The sequence below is a fragment of the Palaemon carinicauda genome, chromosome 11 (genome assembly GCF_036898095.1).
Source record: "Palaemon carinicauda isolate YSFRI2023 chromosome 11, ASM3689809v2, whole genome shotgun sequence".
Classification (NCBI taxonomy): Eukaryota; Metazoa; Arthropoda; class Malacostraca; order Decapoda; family Palaemonidae; genus Palaemon; species Palaemon carinicauda.
This window is the reverse complement of record NC_090735.1, coordinates 91,346,709-91,373,819: the sequence shown is the minus strand read 5'-3', so window position 1 is coordinate 91,373,819 and position 27,111 is coordinate 91,346,709. Positions and strand designations below refer to the sequence as shown.

General features: G+C 37.5%; 1 protein-coding gene across 3 annotated transcripts in view; it reads left to right on the top strand.

The window, feature by feature from the left end:
• The window catches only part of Pak (serine/threonine-protein kinase PAK 3-like protein), a 102,437-nt gene that overhangs the window by 60,133 nt on the left and 15,193 nt on the right, over nucleotides 1-27,111 (top strand). For all 3 annotated transcript variants that reach the window (XM_068383183.1, XM_068383182.1, XM_068383184.1), the window contains exons 5-9: nucleotides 2,479-2,665; nucleotides 11,360-11,448; nucleotides 23,204-23,307; nucleotides 23,919-24,080; nucleotides 24,268-24,440. In XM_068383183.1, coding sequence (XP_068239284.1) covers nucleotides 2,479-2,665; nucleotides 11,360-11,448; nucleotides 23,204-23,307; nucleotides 23,919-24,080; nucleotides 24,268-24,440 — 715 coding nt within the window. The remainder of the gene's footprint in view (nucleotides 1-2,478; nucleotides 2,666-11,359; nucleotides 11,449-23,203; nucleotides 23,308-23,918; nucleotides 24,081-24,267; nucleotides 24,441-27,111) is intronic.

The following is a 27,111-nucleotide window of genomic DNA, read 5'->3' as shown; positions in this document are numbered from 1 at the left end:
TATATATATATATATATATATATATATATATATATATATATATATATATATATATATATATATATATATATATATATATATATATATATATATATATATATATATATATATATATATATATATATATAGTATATATATATATATATATATATATATATATATATATATATATATATATATATATATATATATATATATATATATATATATATATATATATATATATATATATATATATATATATATATATATATATATATTATATATATATATATATATATATATATATATATATTATATATATATATATATATATATATATATATATATATATATATATATATATATATATATATATATATATATATATATATATATATATATATATATATATATATATATATATATATATATATATATATATATATATATATATATATATATATATATATATATATATATATATATATATATATATATATATATATATATATATATATATATATATATATATATATATATATATATATTTTATATATATATATATATATATATATATATATATATATATATATATATATATATATATATATTTTTATATATATATATATATATATATATATATTTTTATATATATATATATATATATATATATATATATTTTTATATATATATATATATATATATATATATATATATATATATATATATATATATATATATATTTTTATATATATATATATATATATATATATATATTTTTATATATATATATATATATATATATATATATATATATATTTTTATATATATATATATATATATATATATATATTTTTATATATATATATATATATATATATATATATATATATATATATATATATATATATATATATTTTTATATATATATATATATATATATATATATATATTTTTATATATATATATATATATATATATATATATATATATATTTTTATATATATATATATATATATATATATATATTTTTATATATATATATATATATATATATATATATATATATATATATATATATATATATATATATATTTTTTATATATATATATATATATATATATATATATATATATATATATATATATATATATATATTTTTATATATATATATATATATATATATATATATATATATATTTTTATATATATATATATATATATATATATATATATATATATATATATATATTTTTATATATATATATATATATATATATATATATTTTTATATATATATATATATATATATATATATATATATATATATATATATATATATATATATATATATATATATATATATATATATAAAAACTGCCAGGTAAGTACTATTCATGAAAATGGAGTTTTTATGATAAAACAAAGTTTTATGAATACTTACCTGGCAGTTATATATATATTCGAAGGCCCACCCACCTCCCCTCAGGAGACAGGTCGGGCATAGATGAACTGAAGTCTTGAACACGGGAATGATTCCTTGTACCACCCTGTGACGGGTGTAACCACCTACCTCCCAACCACCACAAGGCGGTTGCCTCGTTTTGAAAAATTCTGCCGATTTAGAGATATCAGCTATATATATATAACTGCCAGGTAAGTATTCATAAAACTTTGTTTTATCATAAAAACTCCATTTTTCCACTTTATCCAACCCTATAAGTCTTTCATGGGAAAGGTGGGGTTACTCATGCTCACCACATGTATTTTAACTACCTCTAACTAATTCAATGTCTGTTTCATCCTAGCCATTTTAAAAGACTCGGATTTGTATAGCTAGGAAAAATAAAAATTACTTATTAAAATTTTTGTTTTATCCATCACAACTTTGTTGATCTCTTTAGTGGGTGAATCAATACTATCAGAGTATTTGATGAATGGCACCTCCAGTAACTGGGCATTATCAATAGTGAAGACAGACCTTTTCTGATTTGGTTTCGATTGTTTTACTATGACTTCGTTTTTTTATGTATTTTGCTGTAAAACAAGTGCCCTATATATTGAAGGTAGGCTGTCTATATGGGCCAGAATGGTAGCCTCATCAACATATTGTAGGTCTTTCAATATATGGGCCAGAATGGTAGCCTCATCAACATATTGTAGGTCTTTCAATTGTTATGCGGGTACTTTTTATTTGCTTGAAGCTGTCTTTTGAACTGGTCACCATTCATTCAGTGTTCTATTTGGTTAAGAAACGGACATAATTGTCAATATCGCTTGTATATTAATAGACCTTCTCTTAGCCTCATTTTCAGATTGTGATTAAATGTATAGATTATACATGTGTTATGAGACTACCATTCCTGTTCTTTTTGTTCGACTAGACTCAAAATCCAGAGATAGTCAAGACCTCGTATGTGGGTTTCATTCGTGATTGATATTTTAATGAGAAAAAAAATTATTTATGTAATGTACAGTATATATACTCTATTTCAGAGCGTCTGGTACAGTTTACACAGCAATTGAGACTGCGACGGGAGTTGAAGTTGCCATCAAACAAATGAATCTCTCACAGCAACCTAAGAAGGAACTAATAATAAATGAAATTATGGTAATGCGAGAAAATAAACATCCTAATGTTGTTAACTACTTAGATTCCTACCTTGTCAGTGAAGAATTATGGGTAAGTTATTTGTTTTATTTTTAAATCAACTTTGTTGATATTTCTGTATTACCTAGACTTTCATGACAGTATTATAATTTTTCGAACTTTTACAATATGAAATTATAATTATCATGCACAAATTTAATTAGTACCATATTGAAATTACTTATAGTTTTTTAGGTGTCTTATTTCTATTTACCTGTCATTAATCAATAATTTAATGGAATGTTTCAGCTCTGTACTTATTTTCTGAATCTTGTTCCATAGTGAATAACATTATAGAGGAATAGGGGACACCCATATAGAAATACACTTTAGGTAAACTTTTATATGAAAACCCACTATAACTTGAATACCTGAGAATATAGCATTATACAGAGGTATACCATGGTTTAATCAGTATGTATTAAGAAAAGGTATGCGGGAATGATGTTAGAAAGCATTAAATAGTCAAATTTAATATACATTGGAATTAAACTTTTCAAGGGAATGAGGATTAGTATAGCTATTCTTTTCTTCACTCAAACCACAGAGTTTTAAGTAGAGAATACTAACCTGTTTATGAAAAAATTAAAATTTGTACCTACAGAGATACAAAACCTCATCCTTTTATGGGATTATGATTTTAGCAAAGGTAGAACTCTGCTTTTGGAATTTATAACAAGGTGTTGGTAGTTATTGGCAGGTAGCGGGAATGCCTCGCATCCCTCACTGCCATCTAACTGAGTACATTAGTCTCTCTGGTTTCAGCCTCTAAGTCGTAAAAATGTATGCTCGGCCTACAAACTTGGCTTGTTTAACCCCTTTGCTATGATGACATTCGTTGAACATCAAAACATGCCAGATATAACGCATGTTGATGTACTGGTTACGTCATTTACAAATTAAATCATATGGAAGCTAAAATCATTTATACAGTATATCTTACTAAAGAGTACAGCACATTGTCGTATACCACACCTAGGATATTTCACTAGAAAACCTCATCCTTTTCTTGATATTAGCTCCTGTTTCTTTCGCCAGCCAACCAACAAAGACTGGGATTCTTCCCTTTATTTTAGTGTGGTTTTATGTTACCATGCTAAATCATTCCTCTCTTTTAGCCAAATCATTCCTCTCTTTTAGCCAAACAGGTAGAGAGGTTTGGACCATGTCCTATAAGTATGTACAACAGTAACACCAATGTTGCCCACTCCCCAGAAACAGCTAAGGAACTCACCTTTTATCCAGTTCCATAGCAAAGACAACTTTTACCTCTAATGGATGTACAATAACCTGGAAAGCAAGCCCCTAGACCATCCTTTTGTCGGAGAAGACATAACCGCAGAGGTTCACACAAGGGAGGGCACGTCCCCCAGCTTACCACCAGGGGGGGATGGCTACAAGGATCTTGGTGAAGGTGGCAGGACTTTGGGGCCGACCAATGGATACTAGAAGTCCTCCGTCAAGGATTTTGAGTCCCTTTCATAGACTGTCTGCCTCTTCTGACCCAGAATCTGACCATCCAACAATTCTATTGGAAAGGCTCAGTAAAAAACGTACTGTTCTTAGAGGAAGTTTCTAAATTGTTGGCCAAACAAGTTGTGGAAGAAGTCTCAAGCAACTCAGCGAGTATCCTCAGCAATCTATTCCCTGTAGAATAGATGACAGGGTTTTGGAGAATCATCATAGACCTCTCCAACTTGAAAATCTCTGTTACAAAGTTCAAAATGGAGACCCTAGCCTCTTTTCTCCAGGACATCTGGTAGAACGATTTCTTTCTGATCGTAGACCTGAAAAACACCTACTTTCAGGTCCCCATCCATCCTTCCTCAAGGAAGTACCTAAGGGTTCCCTTTTGAGACAAAATTTTTGCTGTTCAGGGTGCTGTGCTCCGCCCTATCAACAGCCCCTTAGGTCTGCACGAAAAATGTTTGTCCTTGTCTCAGCCTGGGATCATGGTATGAGCATCAGACTCCTGAGATACTTGGGTGACTGGTTTCTCCTAGCAGAATTCCAAGTTCTCATGTTAAAACACGGGGACCTACTCTTAGATTTGGGCATCAGGTACCTCAGCCTGGAAATACTCAGTTTAAGCCAGAGCCTTTTTATCAGCCGGCAGAATCTTGAGGTTCAGATAATTGCCCGCAACCTTTCTGAAAGGGAAACCCCTTCCTGCCCACTCTTGGCAGAAACTACTAAGCCATTTCTGCTTTTCTTAAAATATTTTATTTTTCTTTGTTTCATTTCCTCACTGGGCTATTTTCCCTGTTGGGGCCCCTGGGCTTATAGCATTCTGCTTTTCCAACTAGGGTTGTAGCTTAGCAAGTAATAATAATAATAATAATAATAATAATAATAATAATAATAATTAGAGAAACTCATCCCTTTTAGGAGAGTGCATTTCGCTCGGTGCAGATGGCTCTGAAGAACCAATGATCATAGACCAGACCACCCTGCAACCCTGCTGCAGGAACAGGACGAATTTGGCACCGACTATTTGGCGATAGACAGTTTGGCACTCATTGTTTTGGAGCCAAGAAACAAACTTAAGGACCATCCGCAACTTTGTGTCTCGTTTAGTGATCACCTCATTACACCAAAGGCTCGTCTGATTTGAGAATTGTAATATTTAACCAGTTATTACGATATTCAAGTCTTGTTTTGTTATATAATTTTACCAGTGTCTCGTTTAGTGATCATCTCATTACACCAAAGGCTTGTCTGATTTGAGAATTGTAATAGTAAACTAGTTGTTATGATATCCAAGTCTTTTTATATTGGAAAACACGTTTCTTTAGTTTCTTGTACAGCCCATACCTTAAATGGCCGAAAAAATCTGAAGTAATAGAGGCAAGCCAAACTTTTCACACAACAGATATATGTATGTGTTTGACAAATATAGCAAAAACGATCATTCTCTCAAGTTTGGAGGTATGAATCAAAAAATTAATGTAAAGGTCATATTCATACTAAGAACCAGGAAGTAGTGAAAGAAGTAAAGGGACATTCACACGGTGCGTCGGCAGTAAATGTGGAAGTTGCTGAAATTAAAACAAGCATAAAACGTAAAGCAGAGGAAACTTTTGAAGTGCCGTCATCAGTTGTTAATGTTTGCATTGAAAATAGCTCTCAAGCTGCTCTGGCAGCATTGCCCACTTCAGATGAGAATTCAGAAAGGACGCGATTCCTATTATGAACAAGTAATGGCTGGAAATGCTCTTGCTCGAAATGCTTAAAATACAGAAAGACTGATGAACACATTTTAACTATATTAAAGCAGTTTGATTCACGGGAACCACTGGAATACTTACGTGGTTTGGCATATAACTATGAAATGCATTAACATGTTAGTGAAAATATTTCACTTTATTTCATTTTTGTAGCATTTTAATACTGTATTGCTGAAAATAAATATAACTTCTATTTTTATGTTATTTTTTACCCATGCAATATATATATATATATATATATATATATATATATATATATATATATATATATATCTATCTATCAGGTCAGAAAATTTTCAAGCTGGCGCCAAAACGGCGGCGCCAAATCATCGTCGCCAAAAGAGCGGCGCCAAAACGTACAGGACTCACCTCAGGAGGTGGTAAAAGACCTTCTTTGGTGGCTGAACGAGGAGAACCTGTTAGTGGGAACCCCCCTTCAGGCTCCTCCGTCACAATTCCTCCTGTTCACAGATGCTTCTTGCCGGGAAATGAAAGTAGTGCAACTAGCATTAGTCCATTTCTCAAAGACTGAAAGGTCACTCCATGGTGTTGATGAGCGACAACTTCACGGGTGGTGACCTACATCTCTAAACCAGGTGCAGCCTCTCCTGCTTTGCAATCTAGTAGTAGAGATAATTAAGTGGACTTGGTCCCGAGCAATCTCTCTCTTGGTGAGGTTCATCCCCGGGAAGAGGAACATCATTGCAGATCATCTGAGCCGTTGAGGGATGACAGGTGATTCAGAATGGTCTTTGCTTCCTCTTGTGGCAAAGAGACTTTTGACTTGAATAGTAGGTTGGCCAGGGCACCAGCCACCCATTGAGATACTACCACTAGAGAGTTATGGCGTCCTTTGACTGGACAGACAGTAATACATTGTATCCTTCTCTCTAGTTACGGTTCATTTTCCCTTTTATCTACACATACTGAATAGTCTGACCAATTCTTTACATATTCTCTTCTGTCCTTGTACATCTGCCAACACCGAAATTATCAAACCATTCTTCTTCACCCATGGTGTTATTGCACTGTAATTTTTCAGTGGCCACTCTCCTCTTGGTAAGGGTAGAATGGACTCTAGCTATGGTAAGCAGCTTGTCTAGGAGAAGGACACTCCAAAATCAAACCATTGTTATCTAATCTTAGGTAGTGCCTTAGCCTCTGTACCATGATCTTCCACTGTCTTGGGGTAGATTTCTCTTGCTTGAGGGTACACTCAGTGCACTATTCTATCTTACTTATCTTCCTCTTGTTTTTTTTTTTTATAAAGTTTTTATAGTTTATATAGGATATTTATTTTAATGTTGTTATTGTTCTTAAAGTATTTCATTTTTCCTCGTTTCCTCTCCTCACTGGACTTTTTTTTTTGCTGTTGGAGCCCCTAGGATTATAGCATTCTACTTCTTCAACTAAGGTTGTAGCTTAGCAATTCGTAATAATTACAGTATAATAATAATATTGGGGTTCCGCGTCTCTAGACATGTTTGCCACTCACCTGTAATCCAAACTCCTGGTGTATTGCACTCCAGTCCCAGAACAAGCTGCAGTGATTGAAGACGCATTCCAGCACTCATGGAACGGACTAGGCTTATACGCCTTTCCACCGTTCTGTCTGATTCCTCAGACGTTGAACAGAGTCCGAACATCCAAGGGAATCAGAGTAAAGCTAGTAGCCTCAAAGTGGCCGGCAGCGAAATTGTATTCAGACTTGCTGGAACCCTCACAGAAGTTCCAAGAGAATTTCCAGAATGGCCAAACCTACTACGCCAACCTCGCTCAGGAAAATTCCATGACACAGTACACTGCCTGTCCCTTCTCGGCTGGAGACTATCCAGCGTTTCCTCCGAAAGAAGGCTTTTTGAGACCTACTGCTAAGCAGTTTTCTGTATCTCTCTAAATGTCTTCTGCATCAGTTTACCAGGCAAAGTAGAGCTTCTATGAGTGGTGTCGTAGGGGGAATATTGCTCCACTCAAAGCCAATATTTCCTTGATTGCACTTTTTGGTGTTCCTAAAGAACAAGAAGTCCCTTTCAGTTACTGCAGTAAAAGGCTACTGCTCTGCCTTGTGCAAGGAATTCAAACTGAAAGGGCTTAACCTCCTCTCCTTGGGAACTCTCCTCTCCGAATAGGAGTTTTAAGCAGTCTTGCCTTCCTCGAGAACTCAAACCCTTTCGCTGGGACAGGATAAAAGTTCTACATATCTTAATAAAAGCCCCGTACAAACCTACGCACAAAGCCCTAGACAGGGCGCTTACCTTAAAGACCGTCTTCTTCCTTGCCTTAGCTTCAGCCAAGAGAGTAAGGGAATTGCGTGGTGCATCTCATCTTATGTCACATTCCAGAGGGTAGAGAGAACTATCTTTTTCTTTCTTCCCAAATTTATGGCCAAAATCCAGAATCTGGTTGATAACGATCATAGATTTGACTCTCATGATCTTGTCTCTCAAAGAGTTAACTGATAACCCGGATGGCATGTCACTATGTCCCATGAGAGCAGTGTGTAAATATCAGAAAATAACGCCATATCTTAGTCCTAGAATCTCCAATTTGTTCGTAAGTATTGACTGCTCCTAAAAGAAAGTATCCAGAATAGACTTTCTTTCTGGTTGAGAGAAACAATTAAGAGAGCTTATAAATCTTTAGGGGAAACATCTCCAACCTCTCCCCCCACCCCCCACCCCCCACCCCTCCTCGAGCACATGATATACATGGCCTGGCAGTAACCCTAGTGTTCCACTGAAATCATTCTGTAGCACAAGTTCTCAAATGTGGTGTTTGGAAGAGACAAACCACTTTTACAAACCAGTATCCCAAAGATTGCACACACAGGTCTTCAGACACCTTTTTATAGGCCCCATTGTTGCAGCACTACAAATAATCTAACTATAAGCTCTTATGGGAAAAGTAACTGCTCTTATCTTAGGCATCATTTATTATCTGCTTTATAAGGGTAGTAATGAGCACTTAGACGAATGGTGATCTTGACTTCTCTTATCTCTGCATTATAAAGGTATGTAGTGGGTATTAAGGCGAGTGGTGATCTTGATTACACATGAAGCCTTCACTGGGAATCCACCCTAATGCAAGTAAGTACTTGATGATGTATTGAAATATTGATACCATGCAACTTTTGATGTTCATATCACTTTACCCTAGGCAAAGAATTTTACTTTCTATAATTGAACGTAAGGCCTTGCCTTTATATGAGCCGGCTACACGGAACACAAATAATTCTATTTGATCTCTTGGTATTACTTAATAGTAATTGTATATATGAGAGACGAAGGGCGCACCTCTTAACTTAACGGAGACTTCTTCCCACCTTAGGAAGACTCCCCATATAAATGATTCGGAAGTTTTATCCGCTTAAGAATAAACTACAAATTTATTACGATTTGTATTTTTTAGTTATACAAATCCTAGTAATTTATAAAAGGTCCCGCCTCAACCGCCCTGCAATTCTTTGACCAGGAGACTGTTGTAAGGAAACACTTTGAACAAGCTTTATCCGTCATGCGTAGCAGTTGCCTAGCAAGGAAGTACCGTATATACTCGTGTAATGTTCGACCGCCCCTATTTTGCCTTCAAAATCATGAATTCATCATGTACCTCATGTAATGTTTGAGTCTTGATTTTGGCAGTAGGCTAGAGGTTATGCCTCTATGGTCTTTTATCTCCAACATACCATAATTACCAACAAAGTAGGGGTTATGCCAAAGCGCGGGAAACAAATGCATAAAACAAATTGGAACAACACTTAATACTAACATCTGTTTACAATAACAATTGAGTATTATTATTATTATTATTATTATTATTTGCTAAGCTACAACCCTAGCTGGAAAAGCAAAATGCTATAAGCCCAGGGGCCCCAACAGGGAAAATAGCCCAGTAAGGAAAGGAAACAAGGAAAAATAAAATATTTTAAGAAGAGTAACATTAAAATAAATATTTCCTATATAAACTATGAAAACTTTAACAAAACAAGAGGAAGAGAAATTAAATAGAATAGTGTGCCTGATTGTACCCTCAAGCAAGAGAACTCTAACCCAAGGCAGTGGAAGACCATGGTACAGAGGCTATGGCACTACCCAAGACTAGAGAACAATGGTTTGATTTTGGAGTGTCCTTCTCCTAGAAGAGCTGCTTACCATAGCTAAAGAGTCTCTTCTACCCTTACTAAGAGGAAAGTAGCCACAGAACAAATACAGTGCAGTAGTTAACCCCTTGAGCGAAGAAGAATTGTTTAGTAACCTCAGTGTTGTCAGGTGTGTGAGGACAGAGGAGAATCTGTTAAGAATAGGCCAGACTATTCGGCGTATGTGTAGGCAAAGAGAAAGAACCGTAACCAAAGAGAAGGATCCAACGTAGTACTGTCTGGCCAGTCAAAGGACCCCATAACTCTCTGGCGGTAGTATTTCAACGGGCGGCTGGTGCCTTGGCCAACCTACTACCTCATATTCAGCGTACATTTTCTAGCGAACGCTTTAGTTGCGAATAGGCGATTATCATCACTGCCTAATAGCTTTCAAAAACAAGCAAACACTACAAGTAGCAAACAAAATTAGTCCATCGTTTTGCGTAACAAATTTCCATTACTGGTAATTCCAGGTAATTACAGTAATTATAATTATCCGTTATGCTAATAGTTTTTTCCTCACAATGTATATGAATAAGAACTTACTCATAACCCCTCAAGAATATAGAAAATTTACTCCAAAATTCAAGCTTCAATTTATTGCAGCTGCTGAAACTACAAATAACGTTCAAGCTGCAAAAATGTTTGGAGTTACTGAAACTAGCGTTCGAACTTGGAGAAAAAATGTGGATTCAATTAAGAACATTTTTTGGGGTTTATTATTAATAACAATTAATGTACCATACCAATTAAATAAAATGAGCCTAATTTTTTCACTAACCATATCACGTTATAACATACACAACCCGACTGTTTGCTAGTTTCATACCTGCTGCGTTATGGTCAAGTCATTACTCGTAGCAGAAAAAACTATTTATGATGGTTTAGGAAATAAAATTCATGCTAATGATATGTGTGGTGTTAAATGAACATGGTTAGTACTCTATATATAGGCCTAGCCTATGTTTACCTACCGGTAGGTAGCCTTATATATGAGTAAACATAGCCTAGGGTAATGTTCGCGTAAGCCTAGCTTACGTTTACCTACCGGTAGGCCAGAAATTTTTACTTTTTCAAATATATATCTCGTGTAATGTTCGACCCTTACTTTTTGAACTGAAAAATAGGCCTTCAAAAATCGAACATTACACGAGTAATCGAACCAATTTTCATTTTATTGTCTGGTCATAGAGAAAATAAAACTGTGAGTAACCCATATAAATGACTCAGGTTTGTATAACTAGGAAAAATGCAAATTGTATTAAATTTGTAGCATTTCAGGTGGCTGAATTTTCTAATCAAAATATTACTTAGTCTGTTAGGTTTATTGATGCATGTTTACCAATTGTCTTATGTCAACAGGTCGTAATGGAATATCTTCCCGGTGGTTCACTCACTGATGTTGTAACGGAAACATGTATGGATGAGGGACAAATTGCAGCTGTATGTAGGTAAGTATTAAAAATTCACTTTAAATAAGTTGAGGAAATCAAACAGGGAGGAATTTAATTTATTCATCACAGTCCCATTAAGTAAACACACAGCATTATTCATGTGTCTTTTGTTCCAAGGTTCAGCAGTACCGTATTTATTTTGTCCATCTGAAGCTATCCTTACCATGCATCTACCATCTAGAAATGTAGGCATCTCTATCAGTAATAATTTTTTTGTGAGCTGGATGTGCTGTTAATAATGTCACTTGCTTTCAGGGTGTTGTTTGCGGATTGATAGCTATACCAAATTTAATTACAGATTAATTTCCTGTTGTTACCATGAAACTAACCCATATGCCCTCTAATCACTAATTTCTTGGTACCCTTTATATAAGATACCACTTGCTCCCCTTGGTGTTTTTTATATTAATGGCATACAGTTTTAAAGGTTAGGTGTCTTTCCTCTCTATTATCCATGTGCAATAAGTTTATGACCTTTAGCACTGTGATGCTTTATTACAAAGCTCAAGAAACTGTTGGCTTTCCTTCCAATCTTTTAGGTAGTTTTGTGCAAATTTGTTTATCTTTAAATAAATAAAAAAAAAGTTAAAATTTAATAATATATTGGTCATGCAAATACTGTATGGTTATTGTTTACTACTGTATGGAAGCTGATATGCAAGCAAAACAGCTGTTACCTGAATGGTTATCCACAACAAACCATCTGTTTTTTGTTTGTTTTTTAATAGCCATATTTAGTAATAGTACTTTTATCATTCATTTATTTTTTTTTAACTTATTGAACTAAAGTTGTGATAAAAAGGTTAGTTAATTATAATTTTGTATAAAAAAATGAACTTGCATAATACACAAGACACATGATAATAACTTATGGGAGGAATTTGGTGTATGCACAATGTGCTATATAGAAAGTGTTACACGAGTAGCACAGTATGATCCCCAGTTATGCGAAAAGTTGGTTGATTCACAGCCTTGCAGAACTTGAAAATGGCATTTGTTCCCATACTTACAAACCTTCCGTTATTTATGTGGATATTCTTTCAGCTTCAGCTGGAGGTAGCCATTAGACTTTCATTGCGAGGTGGCGACCCTGCCTAACCACTTAGCAGGTAGGATGGGGGGTGGGTACCCAGCCACCAGTATGTATACTCTCACAGCGGCGATACGTCACTTTTTCTTTTGGCTCGGTAAAGATTGAACGTGTCCGCTCTCCTCCTGACTATCATTGGACTTTTTAATTTTTGCTTTCTCTTTGCAGGTATGTGTCTTCTTCTGTGATTGCCTTCACCTTGCGAACGTGTTCAGGACAAGAGGGTGCCGCGTGCAGGACTTCATGTTGCCGTTAGAGACTGACCCGCACTCTGTGCCCTATTTGCCGAGGGCATCGATGCGAGCAGGGTTCTCCCTGCGCTGAGTGTAGGGAGTGGTCTGCCTTTCAGTGGGAGAAGTTTGGGCGGCGTAGGAAGAAGAATAAGAAGTGCGATCGTTCTCCATCAGTGACGAGCGGTGTGCGTTCTACTTCTCGCACCCCCAAATCTCTCAAAATCTCCTTCACACGCGCTCTCACGAGGGATGTTCAAGCAGGAGCGCAGATCACTCAACTAATTGGCAACCCTGGGGTACTCCAGTTGTTGGTTCCTCTAGAGGAGCTACTTCTCCTCCAGCCTCTGGCGAGCCTTTCTCCCTTTCAGATCTGCTGCAGGTGTGGTCGTCCTTAGGGATTTCGGGACCATCTTCGAAGGAGGAGCTGCTGCGCCTTCTTCAGCGTAGTGCCATGAGGGATCCTTCTCCGAAGCCATCGACATCTCATGCTCTGGAGCTGTGTGAGGTCCATCTGTCGCCTTCCCCTGGCCCTTCCACGCGTGGAGGTGGTTATCGTTCGCCTCTTCAATGACCTCCCTGCTGACGACGAACCCTCTCTCCATCCTGTGACCTCGTCGTCCCTTAACCCTCAACCCTCTGTTTCTTCCCACAGGAACCCTAAGAGACGAGCATCGCCATCACCTCGCCCTTCTGGAACTTCTTCCCGATTGCCATTCGTGACAATAGGGATCGTAATGATTGTAGGTCATCACGATCCGAGTGTTCTTCGCCTAGAATACGCTCACACTCTAGAACTTCGCACTCACAAGACCGTAGGCCTCAACGCTATCTTTCGGACACGTTCCTCTTGACGAGGACGAGTCTCGCAATCGCGTTCTTCACGATTGCGACCAAGGTCTAGACCTAGATCCAGACACTTGCATTCTAGATCGTCACGATCTAGATCACGAGGACGGTACTCGCGATCGCAAGAACAACGCTCGCGTTCACGAGGTCGGCGTTCGCGCTCGCGAGGGTACCATTCATGAGAACAGCGTTCTGGTTTGCGAGGCGGACGCTCACGTTCGCAAGATAGGCACTCGCGGCATTCATGCCATTCTCGAACGAAAACTAGACGCTCTCGTTAATGAACATCACAATCACGAACTGCGCATTCGCGATCAAAGTGTACACGTTCCTCGTCTAGATATAGAGGTAGGCGTATGCGTTTTCCATCAGAGCTTCCAAATGATCTCGGACTGAATCTGATGATAAGAATGACCACTCCTCAGACAGGCATCCAGCTAAACTCTCAGTGCCTTTCACAGTATGGGAATTTTTAGCGAAGCGCTTGCCTACACGACGCATGGAAACGCATCACGCTGTGACACGTTCCCCCTCTAGAGTAGTCCCTACTCAGGCCTCCTCTGCCGACTTCGTCGGACGTAAGTGCTCTTCTGGGGCAGCAGTGCCAGACCTTGCTCTCCCTCTGTAGCTCATAGTTTTCCTGTTTGTTTGCGAATCGCGTCCGTTGACTTACGAAACTCGCGATATTGCACGTGAATTTCACGAGCAATTTGCGAATAGATGTGTTGGAATCGCCAGCAAGTGCGGATCTAACAACTTCCTCTCGCCCTTCTGTGTTCTCCACCTCCAGCGGAAGACTGATACCCTTCCCAGAAGGGTTCAGGGAGCCTCCTAATAGGTTTGCAAGTTTACCTATTAGTCCGGACCTTCCTCCCAGTTCGAAGGAACATGTTGCTCTGCCTCAGAGGTTATCTCCTCCATCGACTAGCAATCCTTCTGGAGTCTTACCCAAAGAACACTCTTCTAGGGACCTCCAGGGTGTACGTAGGCATTCAAAGTGTCCTCCATGAGCGTCGACTTTCATGTCCACTATCCTGAAGGCTTTGAAGGTGGCACCTCCACCGCCGCAACCCCGACTGTTACAGTCAGGGCAACCCTTAGAATCCCTCTGGAACCCTCGTCAAGCTCGTCAGTTGAGAGTCAAGACCCCAGGAGGAGGTTGACGGCAGACCAAAACTTGCGGATCGCCTCCACCCCAATCGCATGCTGAAGGCCATGAGAATTCTGATTCTTATATGGCCGATTTGTCACTCACGCCAGTGAAAGCAATACCAAGAAGCAGAAGAGAGGGATGAGAGGTGTAACTCCATCTCTCGCCAAGACATTGAGGTAGTGCCTCCGGATCAGCGTCCGGTTTCTGTTCGTCTTCCAGAGGGAGCCTCCAGTTCCTACTGCCAAGGCTTCGTCTAAGCCCTCGAAAACCTTGCAGGTTCCCCCTCCTAAAACCACAGAGGAACGTCCTGTGCGCAGGGAACCGAAGGACGCGAAGATGAAACCTAAGAACGCCGCGGCACGAAAAGCTAGGGAGGCTGAGGCACAGATACGGTCCACAGTGGCGGGCCCATCAAACTTCAGTTGACGACCCTGACCTACCCCAGGCTCTGGATGTGAGCCTGGAGGTGGACGACCCCTTTGACTCGAAGGATGAGAATCTTCCAAAGGCGGCCAGTCCGAACTATCATTCCGAACAGGAGAGACGCGAGTTGGAACATACTTTTTGGCAGGTCCTCGCCTGTATGTGGGCCATGAACAGGCTGTCGACTCATGGTTCCTCCATCCAGGAAGGGAAGGTAATGGTTCTCGACAAAATATTCAAGACCCAGAAGCTTTCCAGGTCCAGTGCGGCTTAGCCCTGTTCCAAAGGTTTGGCAGCTGCCAAAAGGAAAGCCATTGCTTAGATAGCTGGAACTTCTAGTTCCTTGAGGGCAGGTTCTTCCTCTTGGTCTCTTCCACCTCCTTTTGTGTTACAAAAGAAGTATTACGATATCAAAGGAGAACCACATTTCACCATGACCCTCGACCCTTCGGTAGAGTCCCTAACGAAAGGAGTTCCCACTCAAACCCTCTCCCCTCTAAAGGCCTCACCATCGGCAATTGAGCTCCTAAACATAGAGGTGCGAAGTATGCCATGCAGGCTGCTTCATAGCTGGATCTATGGGTGGGATCCTTGGGCTTCATGGTTCACTCCCACCACCTGTCGAAGGAGTCAGCCAGAAACACTCTGAGTCCTTCCTGTTGTCAGGTACCTGGACCCTTGAGTTTGTCGCACCACATTGTCAACCTGTGGGCGAACACTATACTCAAGAGAAGGGATACCGTTATAGGTCGGTTCCACAAGCAGGTACAGAAAGTGGAGGTCTCATGGTTGAGGAATTCCATCCTCGAGGGTTCTTCTCTCTTTGTTCCGGAAGAGAGAGAGAGGGCTGCTGAGCAATGGAGGAAATCGTCCAACGATTCTGTCTATAGGGCCATAACATCTCAGTCCTATGGTAGACCTTCCCAGTCTTCCCGGCCTCAGCAAGCACCTTCCTCTACTCACAGTCAACTTCCAGGTCCCCAAGTGTCTGAGCGGCCCTTTCAATCCAAGGGACAGAAAGAGTCCGAGTCCTTCAGACCACATGTGGAAGGATGCCTACAGCACTGCTGTCAGAGTTGGCAGCTCCACGGACCAGATCCCTTGACGGTCGATGTGATTGCCTTAGGGTATCATGTCCCGTTCATTCGATCTCTCCCTCTGACTCAGGATCCAGTTCATATAGGCTTCTATGCGAAGCTATCCGCAAAGGAGCTGGCCTTCTGGGTGAAGTCCAGACCATGCTGCAGAAAGTTGCTCTCCCAGAGATGGTTGACAGGTATCCAGGCTTTTACAGTCGAATTTTTCTGTTGAAAAAGGCGACTGGAGGCCGGAGACCAGTCATTGATCTCTCTCCTCTGAACAAGTTTGTTTGACAGACTCAGTTTGGAATGGAGACAGCAGACACAGTCATCCAAGCGGTATGTGCAAGGGACTTCATGTGCACTTTGGTTGTGAAGTATGCATACTTCCAGATTCCAATACATCTGTCTTCAAGGAAGTATCTAAGATTTATTCTCAAGGGTAAAGCATACCAGTTCAAGGTTCTATGCTTTGGTCTTGCAACAGTTCCTCAGGTATTTACCAGAGTGTTCGCCTTAGTGTCTTTTTGGAGTCACAGGTACGGCATCTGTCTTCTCAAATATCTGGACGATTGGCTAATCCTAGCAGACTCAAAAATGACCCTTCTTCGCCACCGAGATATGCTTCTCGAGTTTTGTCAGGATCTAGGGGTCCTGATAAATCACGAGAAGTATTCACTGCAACCCTCACAGAGACTGGTATACCTCAGAATGATCATAGACACTATCCTATAGAAAGTCTTCCCATTAGACGAAAGATTAACAGGCTGAAGGAAGTGGCTATACCCTTCCTGAGGGAATAAGTTTTTCCAGCCTTTCATTGGTTGAGTCTGGAAGGCCACCTAACCTCTCTCATCCGTCTTGTTCCAAATGGCCGCCTCATGATAAGATCCCTGCAGTGGCAGCTGAAGTCCGTGTGGAACCAACACTCCTACCCACCGGATACTGGAGTTCCCATAACTCAGGAATAGGTGATGGATTTGAGTTGATGGATGGTAGACGGAAATCTTCGGCAAGGCCAGAATCTTCTCCTTCCCTCTCAGATTTGATGCTCTTGACAGATGCATCAAAAGAAGGGTGGGGGCTCACGTGCTGCACCATACGATCTCCGGCCTTTGGTCAGAGTCAGAAAGATACCAGAACATTAATCTTCTAGAGATGAGAGCAGCCTACCTGACTCTTCATCAGTTCCAACAGTTGCTGGCATCTCACTCTGTGGTGTTGATGAGCGATAACACCACAGAAAAGATCCTCAGATGGTAAGATCATTCGATGGCTTTATCAGCTTGATTCATTCCTGGCAAGAGGAATGCTCTCGGGGACATTCTGAGCAGAGGAACTTAGATAGTAGGCTTCGAATTGTCTTTGAATCATCAGATAGGCAACAAAGTCCTGACTTTGTGGGATTCCCCGGCTGTAGACCTGTTCGCAACATCTCTGAACAGCAAGCTTCTGCCGTACTGTTCTCCAGTCCCTGACCTTCAGTCTCTATGGCAAGATGTATTTCAACAACGGTGGGACAACATCGACATGTAAGCCTTTCCTCCATTTTGTCTGATTAGAAGACTGCTTAAAAGACAAGAGTGTGTAAAGATCTAATGATGACCCTTGTAGCTCCACTATGGCATCATGCAGACTTTTTTCCAGACCACCTGCAACTTCTAGTAGATCTACCGAGAGAACTCCCTCCACGACCAGATCTTCTCAAACACCCACACAGGAACATCTTCCACAAAACCGTACAGACGCTTCGACTTCACGAGTGGAGACTATCCTGTGTCTCCTCTCTCAGAAGGGCTTTTCACGACAAGTTGTGAAACGAATATCCGGACACTTGGTCTACTGGGCAAAATGGAGTCTGTTCTGTGGTTGGTGTTCTGGAAAGAATCTCTCTCCACTCGATGCCACTATTCTAGTAATAGTGGAGTTTCTTATATACCTTTGAGAGGAAAAGCTCCTTTCAGTATCGGCGGTGAAAAGCTATTGCTCAAGTCAACATTTCCTCCTATGAGCTTTCTTTACTTATACAGAGTTATGAGATCACTTGCCCCCAGTCAGAGATCAGGTCTCCTTCTTGGAACGTGGTTTGTGTCTTGAGATCCTTTAAAGGACTTCCTTACGAAGCATTACGCCATTAAACTGACCAAAATCTCATTTTGAAGACCGTGTTCCTACTCACTTTAGCCTCGACAGAGAGAGTTGGTGAACTTCATGGCCTCTCATATGACATTGCCCATTCAAGGGGATGGGGGGAATTGACATTCAGTTTCGTCCCTGAGTTTATTGTCAAGACTCAAAATCCTGGGGTATTGGTCCATAGATTCGGGGCCTTTCAGATTGCGAGTCTTCGCTCTGTAACCAACGACCCAGATCAGTTGTTACTTTCCTCAGTGAGGAGTTTGAAATGCTATCTTAAACGCACTGCAGCAACACAGCCCAGACTAACATCTCTGTTAGCTCAGGGAGAGTAAAGAGGAGGATAACCAGAATACAGTTTCCCCCTGGATTCACCAAGGGATCGAAAGAGCCTTGGCTCCTCATCCTCCTCAGGCTTGTCAACCTAAAGCCTGTGATGTCAGGGGAATCAGTACTTCTCTGGAGTTTAAACGCTAACTTCTCCGTGTTGCAGGTTCCCCAAACAGGTGTGTGGAAAAGACAAACCACTTTCTCAGCCCGTTACCTCAAAGACGTGACCCACTGGAGACTCGATATGTTTACTATAGGTGCTGTGGTAGCTGCTCAACAAGTGGTTTAAGATACCTCAAGCTCCTCGATGGACATATAGCAGTTGGTTGAGGGCATTGGTTACCCGGGTTAAGAATGGGTTGAATGAGAAGAATGTCTGGCTTTCCTTTCTTCATCTTCCCCTCCCTTGGGTTACAGCACCATGGGTCCATCTGCAAGCTGGCTTCAACCTCTGCAGGTAATTATCACTTCCCTTGTGTAGCCTAGTATAAGTTCCCTTGTGTAGCCTAGTATAAGTTATAAATTGTTATACTGTCTACGTCCCCATTGCTTTCTGTTAGGGAGCAATGGGATATGTCTTGTTTTCCTATTTAAACTCACAGACGTTCATACAAACGACAACTTCTATTTTACTACATTACACAGGCTGTGAATATACTCACTTTGTAGGTTAAGCGAGGTGTCAAAGTTTTCCCTAGACCACTGTCATATACTGTTTTACGTAAAACCAGGTCAATGTCCATGCCAGATCTAGGACTTCCACCCACACAAGAGTGAGTCATCCACATAAATAACGGAAGGTTTGTTGGTATAGGAACAGAAGACAAATTCGGAGATTAATTTTAATTTTTCTCTAACTAATAAAAACCTGGAGTTATTTATATAAATTATCCCGCCCTCACCTGTCCCCCAGAAGTCCTGCCGGCAATAAAAAGTGACATCTCAACGCTGTGACAGAATATATAGAGGCGGCTGGGTACCCCCCCAGCCACCCCAGCCTACCCGCTAAGCAGTTAGGCAGGGTTGTCACCTCGCAAATAAAGTCTAATGGCTACCTCCAGCTGCCGCTGAAAGAATATCCACACAAATAACTCCAGGTTTGTATTAGGGAAAAATATACGTTATCTCCGAATTTGTCTTATTTCAATACACAAACTTTTATTCCTACCCATTCTCATAACTTTCTATGTAGTATGCTATATTTTTCTGATATAAAGTTTTTCTTATCAATAAATAAATAAATCATTTAAAAAGGTTTAAAGTTTTAATAGCTTGAAAAGTTTAAAATTGAACCCAGGAGGGGTTAAATACCATACATATCCTTGTCTAAGATGACATGAAATTAGGGCAAATCTTAATCAATTTGTCATATCTGTTGTACAAGGTGAATGGTGAATTACAAAACCCTCAGTGTCTAGGCTAGCTTTTGCTGTATCATTTGAAATTGTAAATTAACTTAGGCAATTTTATATGCTTTTCCTGAACATGCCACCTAAAATGGAAACCATTGTTTTGTTTACGTTTCATCCCCAATCATAAACAAACGAAAGTATTTCCACATTTGCGTATAGGTTAGCTTTTGTAGCAACAGATATCTTACTACGTATTGATTATGTAATGATTTCATTATTATTAATGTTGATTTACTTGATTTTTCCCTAGAACTTTAAAAGAAATTAAATTCACATGATTTTATATTGTTTCTCCTATAAATGCTGCCTAATAAAGAAACCATTCATTTATTCACATTTCATGGCCAGTAATAAGGAACACACGAATACATTTACACATCCAATTGATAAGTAATGATATTAAGAGCTTTTAGTAAATATGGTATGACATATTTTATTTACTATATTGCTAAAAATTCCCACATACCTCAGGAAACAGGAAAACCATTTTGTTTGCATTTATTCAACAATAACAAACTACCGCTCATGACAGTATGATAATGTGTGATTATGCTGGATTGTTACAAGGGATAAATGTACATTCAATTTCCCAAATATTTTTCTCAACTTCAGTTATGATTTCAATTTCGTATCAACTTGTGCCCACATCAATTATGGAAACATCAGCAAAAAAAAAAAGAAGGAAGTACTAGACTAGCTTCAAATTTATAGTTATACAAGCAGCCAAGGAATTAAACAATTGTGCTGCTCCTAGAATGTTGGATGTGACAGAGAAGAGGTTGGAGAAAGTGAGGATAATTTGAATCATAATGGATTTACAGTATAATGAAAAATTATTATGCTAATCTTAATGCTACTGCTACCATCATTAACACTACTATCAAAATTATCGAAAGATTAGAGAAAGATAAAGATTGCTGAGAATGTAAGCACAATTCAATGTTTGCATTTTCTTAGCTCAACTTTTATTGATAAAAGTTAATTTTGCTGTTGATAGGGATTTATTCCTTAAATAGGCTATTTATTATGAAATTCTACCAATAATATATGTGGTTTTGTTACATTTATTATCAGTTACCATACCTAGGTCTGTGCTAGCTTACCAATACTTGAAAATTCAATAAATTCTATATGTTTTGTGGCGTGTAACTCGCAGACTTTGAACGGCTTCCCTGATACAGGAAATCAATTTTTGATAACTAGCGACCTCATAAAAAGCAAATCCCACAATCCAATCACGCATATCTTGGGACTATACTGTATGTAGTAATGTAATTTACTAGTGTTTAGAACAAAAATTACTTTTCATGTTAAAGAATAAAGTATAAAACATATTTTTATAGACATACAAAGGACCTAAACATTTCCCTCTTGTAGAACTTCATGAAAAGTGCCTCAAAAGTATCGAAGATGGAAAAAATGCCTTCATTGTCCAGTCATTTTTGGATAATAATTTTTAATGAAAGCTTATTATTTGTTTAGCAGATATTTTGTAAAAAAGAAAAGAAAAAGATATTTGGATTTCTTAGCTCATAGAAGATAAAAAAATTGTAAACACCATCAAAGAGGTACAAGATGGCCCTCTGTACAGGAAAATTTCTGGGGAAAATTGGTATATAACCGTTGAAGAGTCCATGGTAAGTAAAGATAACTTTCCATAGCCAGGCAGGAGAGGAAGAGAAGGAGCACACATACTGGAAATGAGAAGGTAGATCCTGGCAAAGAATGCTGTAGCAGAGTTGCTACCTAGAAGATATCCCATTCTCTGTAATAATTTTTTACCTACAATTAAGAATTTTATATATAATAATTGGCAACAGCATTAGGATACTGTAGTTTAGTTGAAAATAAGATGAGAGAAATAACGAAATGTTATATCCCCTTGGAGGTGTAATGTGATGCCCCGAAAGTGGGAGACTACTATTTGTCGTCTCCGCATTTGTCTCACTCGTTATTGTTATTGTTATTATTATTGTTGTTTCTGGGCTCCGACCTGTGCCGCCCAGTGAAATGCTCCTTTTACATCATTTATACCTTCAGGTACATGTACTCATTTTGATTCTAAATATGTATATTAACGATAATTTTATCTTTATTTCCTCGTAGTACTCTGGCTGTTGTTTACATTTTTGCCAAGAGATGGTGGTTGCTGATATATAAACATTGAGTGAATTATGATGTAAACATTGTGTTAAAACTCCCTGATAGTGTTTTATCTTTATACTTTCTTAAACAAATATAGCTTATTTTATAAATTAAATTGAAAACATAGATCTATAAGTAATAATTGTTTCATTTATGAAATATGAAATATACTAAAGTAGTATGCCCTAATCTGCTTATTTGGAAAGTAGAAACGTAAACAATGGAAAAGATTGTAATTCGTATTTATATTTACAAATACGATCTATATTTACAAATAAGATACTAAAATATGAATATTACATGCATTATCATTGGATAGTAAATTGAAATAGTAGTTTAATCAAAATCCAGTTTGTTTCAAGTATAGCTCTAATTTTTTACCTCAGTAAATAATATACAGTGTACAGCAAGAGGTAGGATGAGCTGGGTGTGGAGAGAGGAAAGTGGTGCAAAGCGAGCCCAGTGCAAAGGAGCACATGTCATTTGAAATAGTTGTGCCGCGAGATTTTTTATCGCTGATATTTGATTTTTTATTTAATAGGTAATGTGATTCTCTGTGTCGCTCACAAGTGGAATCATGACACTCACACTGCATCAAAACTGCATATACAATATACCATGTATGTCTGTAACTACTTTGCGGTTTTTCAGTTATTCCGGGGGTTCAGAAACAGAACACCTGCGATATCCAAGTGAATACTGTATTTATAAATCTGTAATGTACCGATGAAGCAATAGGGAAACAGCGATATGGCGAAGGATTGCTTTACACTATAGGTTTCGCTAATAACACACTTGTATTAAAAGACTCAGGTTTGTATTGTAAAGAAAAATTTAAGTCGCTTTAAAAATGTATGGTATATACATAGTAAGCTTCTCTAAAATTGATTTACTTTTGATTTCAGGGAAGTTCTTCAAGCGTTGGAATTTCTTCATGTTAATCATGTTATACATCGGGACATCAAATCCGATAATATCCTCCTGGGAATGGATGGCAGTGTCAAACTAAGTAAGAACTAAATAAGATTTTAAAATATAAGTCGTTTTAGTTCTGTCTGGTGCTCTCATCCAAGCATACACAGGGTAACTTTGCTTAACTGTTTGGACATAGGTATTAAAATAGCTTGTGATAGCTTCGATGGTCAGCCAACATTAGGATGAGCCTTTTCTGTGAAAAGGCTATGAGGTATACCTTTAGCTGTTTCAGAATGTTGGTTTGTATTAGCAATAAAAATTCTTGTTCTTTAGACATATTTACAGGTTCATTACCAAAATTACTAAGTGGCTTGTGTAGGGAATATTTTGCTTATGATACACCGTTGATTTTACTTTATAATGTTGAAGGTTTTTGCTGTGAAACTGTATACCTTTGGTTCCTTTGGTTCCCTACCTCTTAGTTAACTTTTAAATTTCCCCTTGCTTCATTTTCATCTCAAATGAGTCTCTAGATATGACTCTGGTTTCTTTAAATTATTAATCCACTAAATTTAAATTTTTGTTTTGTTTTGAGGAAACTTATATATTGCTTGATCTTTTTGAACTTCTGTTCAATATCATTGGACATATAATTACTGCATTATCCAATTTGATTTATTAATAATTATTCATCTTTCTTTCCAGCCGATTTTGGTTTCTGCGCTCAGATATCTCCTGAACAAAACAAAAGAACAACAATGGTTGGCACTCCATATTGGATGGCACCAGAAGTTGTAACAAGAAAACAATATGGTCCAAAAGTAGATATATGGTCTCTAGGAATTATGGCCATAGAAATGATTGAAGGTATAGTAATAATCTTTGTGTCGTTCTATTGTTAACTGTAGCCTAGGTTATTATTAGTAGAATGTACAATTTAATGGATTAAAGTTTTCCAATTCTTTTCAGTATCCATAAAATCCATAATATTTTTGAACTGTTTCCAGTGTTTAATTCTTATGTAAGACTTATAAGAAAAGCAAATGTATTTCAGGGGAGCCACCGTACCTAAATGAAAACCCTCTTAGAGCATTGTACCTTATTGCAACAAATGGGAAGCCAGAAATTAAAGAGCGAGAGAAGCTTTCTCATGTTTTCCAAGATTTTCTTGATCAATGTTTAGAAGTGGAAGTGGAGAAAAGATCTACTGCAAACAATCTACTGAAGGTAAGTTGTGTATGAGTGAAGATTATTTGCAAGTATTAATTGAAAATTATAAGAATTTATCATATTTCATCTTTAAGAATATGTGGCTACGTTTATTTATTTTGGCCACTTTTACTCTTTTTAGCTACTTACTGTGTCAGCCATAATTGATAGAATTTTCTTTAAGGGGAGCCGGCCGGCTAATGCCGTTTTTAAGGACAGGACTTTGTCATTCATACCACTTAATAAGGTGACTTAGGACATCTCCAAACAGCATAGAATTTTTGCCTCTGACCTGCTGTTTTGCGATGCCAAAACTATTTATCCTGAAAATGAGTGTCTTTTAAATTATATTTTCTCCATTGATAATTAATATTAAGACCTGGTATTACTACCTTATATAGACCTCCAATCAAATGAGTATTTTTTTCTAAAAGTCATATTTTTTTTTTTTGCTAGATATGAATTTTTTCATTATGCTAAAAAAATAAACCCTTTAAATCAGGAAAAGAATTATGAAAGAAAAATTGGAAAAAGGGGTTCATTTTATTGTTTTATGGTGTCTTTCTAAGTTGTATACCAAATTTAAATGCTATATCTTTAAAACTAAGGAAGAAGATCAAATTTGAAGGTCAGTGAGTATAGTTTTGAGATTCGGGCGTTGAAAGTTTTCCTTTGTATTTTTACAAAGACAATATCAATGAATCATGATTATTATGAATTGTGTTCTTTTTGGGATTTTCATAAACCAAACAATGTTATTTATCATAATTTAATCATAAATGAAGATCCTTTTGCTCAATATCTTGCTTCTTTAGGCTCCTGTCAGGCAAGGCGGCCACTTCTCCATCCACGCCGCACACACTCTCTCCATCACTAACTTCGCTAATATACCCACTTCTGAACTCTTATTAGTCAATTTTCTTCTTCCTTATGTTAGTGAGATGTTGAAATTATCTTTTCCTTTTTGGCATGATAAAATTCTTGCCGAAACCAAGAAAAAAAACAGATGTAAAAATTAGTGAATGTCAGAGGTCAAACTCAAACGTGTACTCTCCCTGAGGTTTCTGCTTGCATTGAAGGCCGAAGGGTGTAATACTTCATCTTGTGACTCATGGGATCTATACAGATACTACTGCACTGTAATTGTTCAGTGGCTACTTTCCTCTTGGTAAGGGTAGAAGAGACTCTTTAGGTATGGTAAGCAGCTCTTCTAGGAGAAGGACACTCCAAAAGCAAACCATTGTTCTCTAGTCTTGTGTAGGGCCATGGTCTTACACTGCCTTCGGTTAGAGTTCAATAGCTTGAGGGTACACTCTGGCACACTTTTGTTTTGTTAAAGTTTTTATAGTTTAAATAGGAAATATTTATTTTAATAGTTACTATTCTTAAAATATTTTATCTTTCCTTATTTCCTTTCCTCACTGTGCTATTTTCCCTGTTGGGGCCCTGGGCTTATAGCATCCTGCTTTTCCAACTAGGGTTGTAGCTTAGCATTTAATAATAATAATAATAATAATTACTAAAAAAAAATTTATATTAGATTATTATAATCAAATTTTATGATAACAAGAAATACTGCATTTTCTTGTAGGGATCAGTGTTTTTGGCTTTTTGAGTTACTTTTACTAATTATCCTGCAACTAAGAAAGAGAAATTTTGGCAAAATATTTCGTATACGCCATCTCCAATGCCATACAAAGCTCAGTGAATTTTTCCAGGATTTTGCATTTTTCGTCCTATACCCCCATATGCAGTAAGGTCCTGAATTGTGTGCGAATTTGATTAGTCAGTGACCCCGCATAAATGAAAAATCACATATTTTGAAACACAACTAACAGAAATAATTCCATTTGGGTCATGGCAACCTGCAACTTGCCTATTCAAAAGTGTTTACTACCCGTATTCCAATACTTTCTATGTACTATACTGTATTTTTTTATAATATCAAATTGTTATTGTAAATAAATCAAACATTTAATACACTTTAAAGTTCTAAAGTTAAAATTACATCCAGGATGGGTGTGAATAACGTATATTTCCTGTTATAACACAACCTAAAATATGGACAAATTTGAATAAGTTTTACATATCTATTGTATAAGGTAACTTGTGAATAGGAAAACCATCACTGCATAGACTAGCTTTTGTTGTATCATTGAAAATCCAAAATTATCAAAATAAAGGCGATTCTATATCATGCGTTTTCTAAACGCGCCAAAAAGCACAATAAAAAAAAAAGACAACCATTGTTTTGTTTATATTTATCAATGATCATAACGAAGAAACTAACGTATTTACACATCTGTGTATAGGTTAGTTTTTGCATCGACAGTTATCTTACCAATTATTGATTATATGATGATTTTTTGGGGCTCAAGCCATGTCGTCCTGATGGAAGGTTCCTATAGGTAGCTTTAGGGATATTTGGCTACAATGATATTCCCAGAGAATTCACCTTTAGGTCTCCAGAATTCTAACTCCTGGCGCGAATATCCTTAAAATTTCTCTTAAGGATATCGCATCATATCGGGACGTATATCTTGATATGACACATAGCAATCTTCACCTCGAATAGCGTTTTCGTTTCGAGGGGGAAGAGTGGCAAAAAACAGAAGGGGAGCCGTTATCAAGGTTACCCTTCCTCCCATACTACTACAAGTATCCAAGATGGCGCTCATTCCTATTTTTT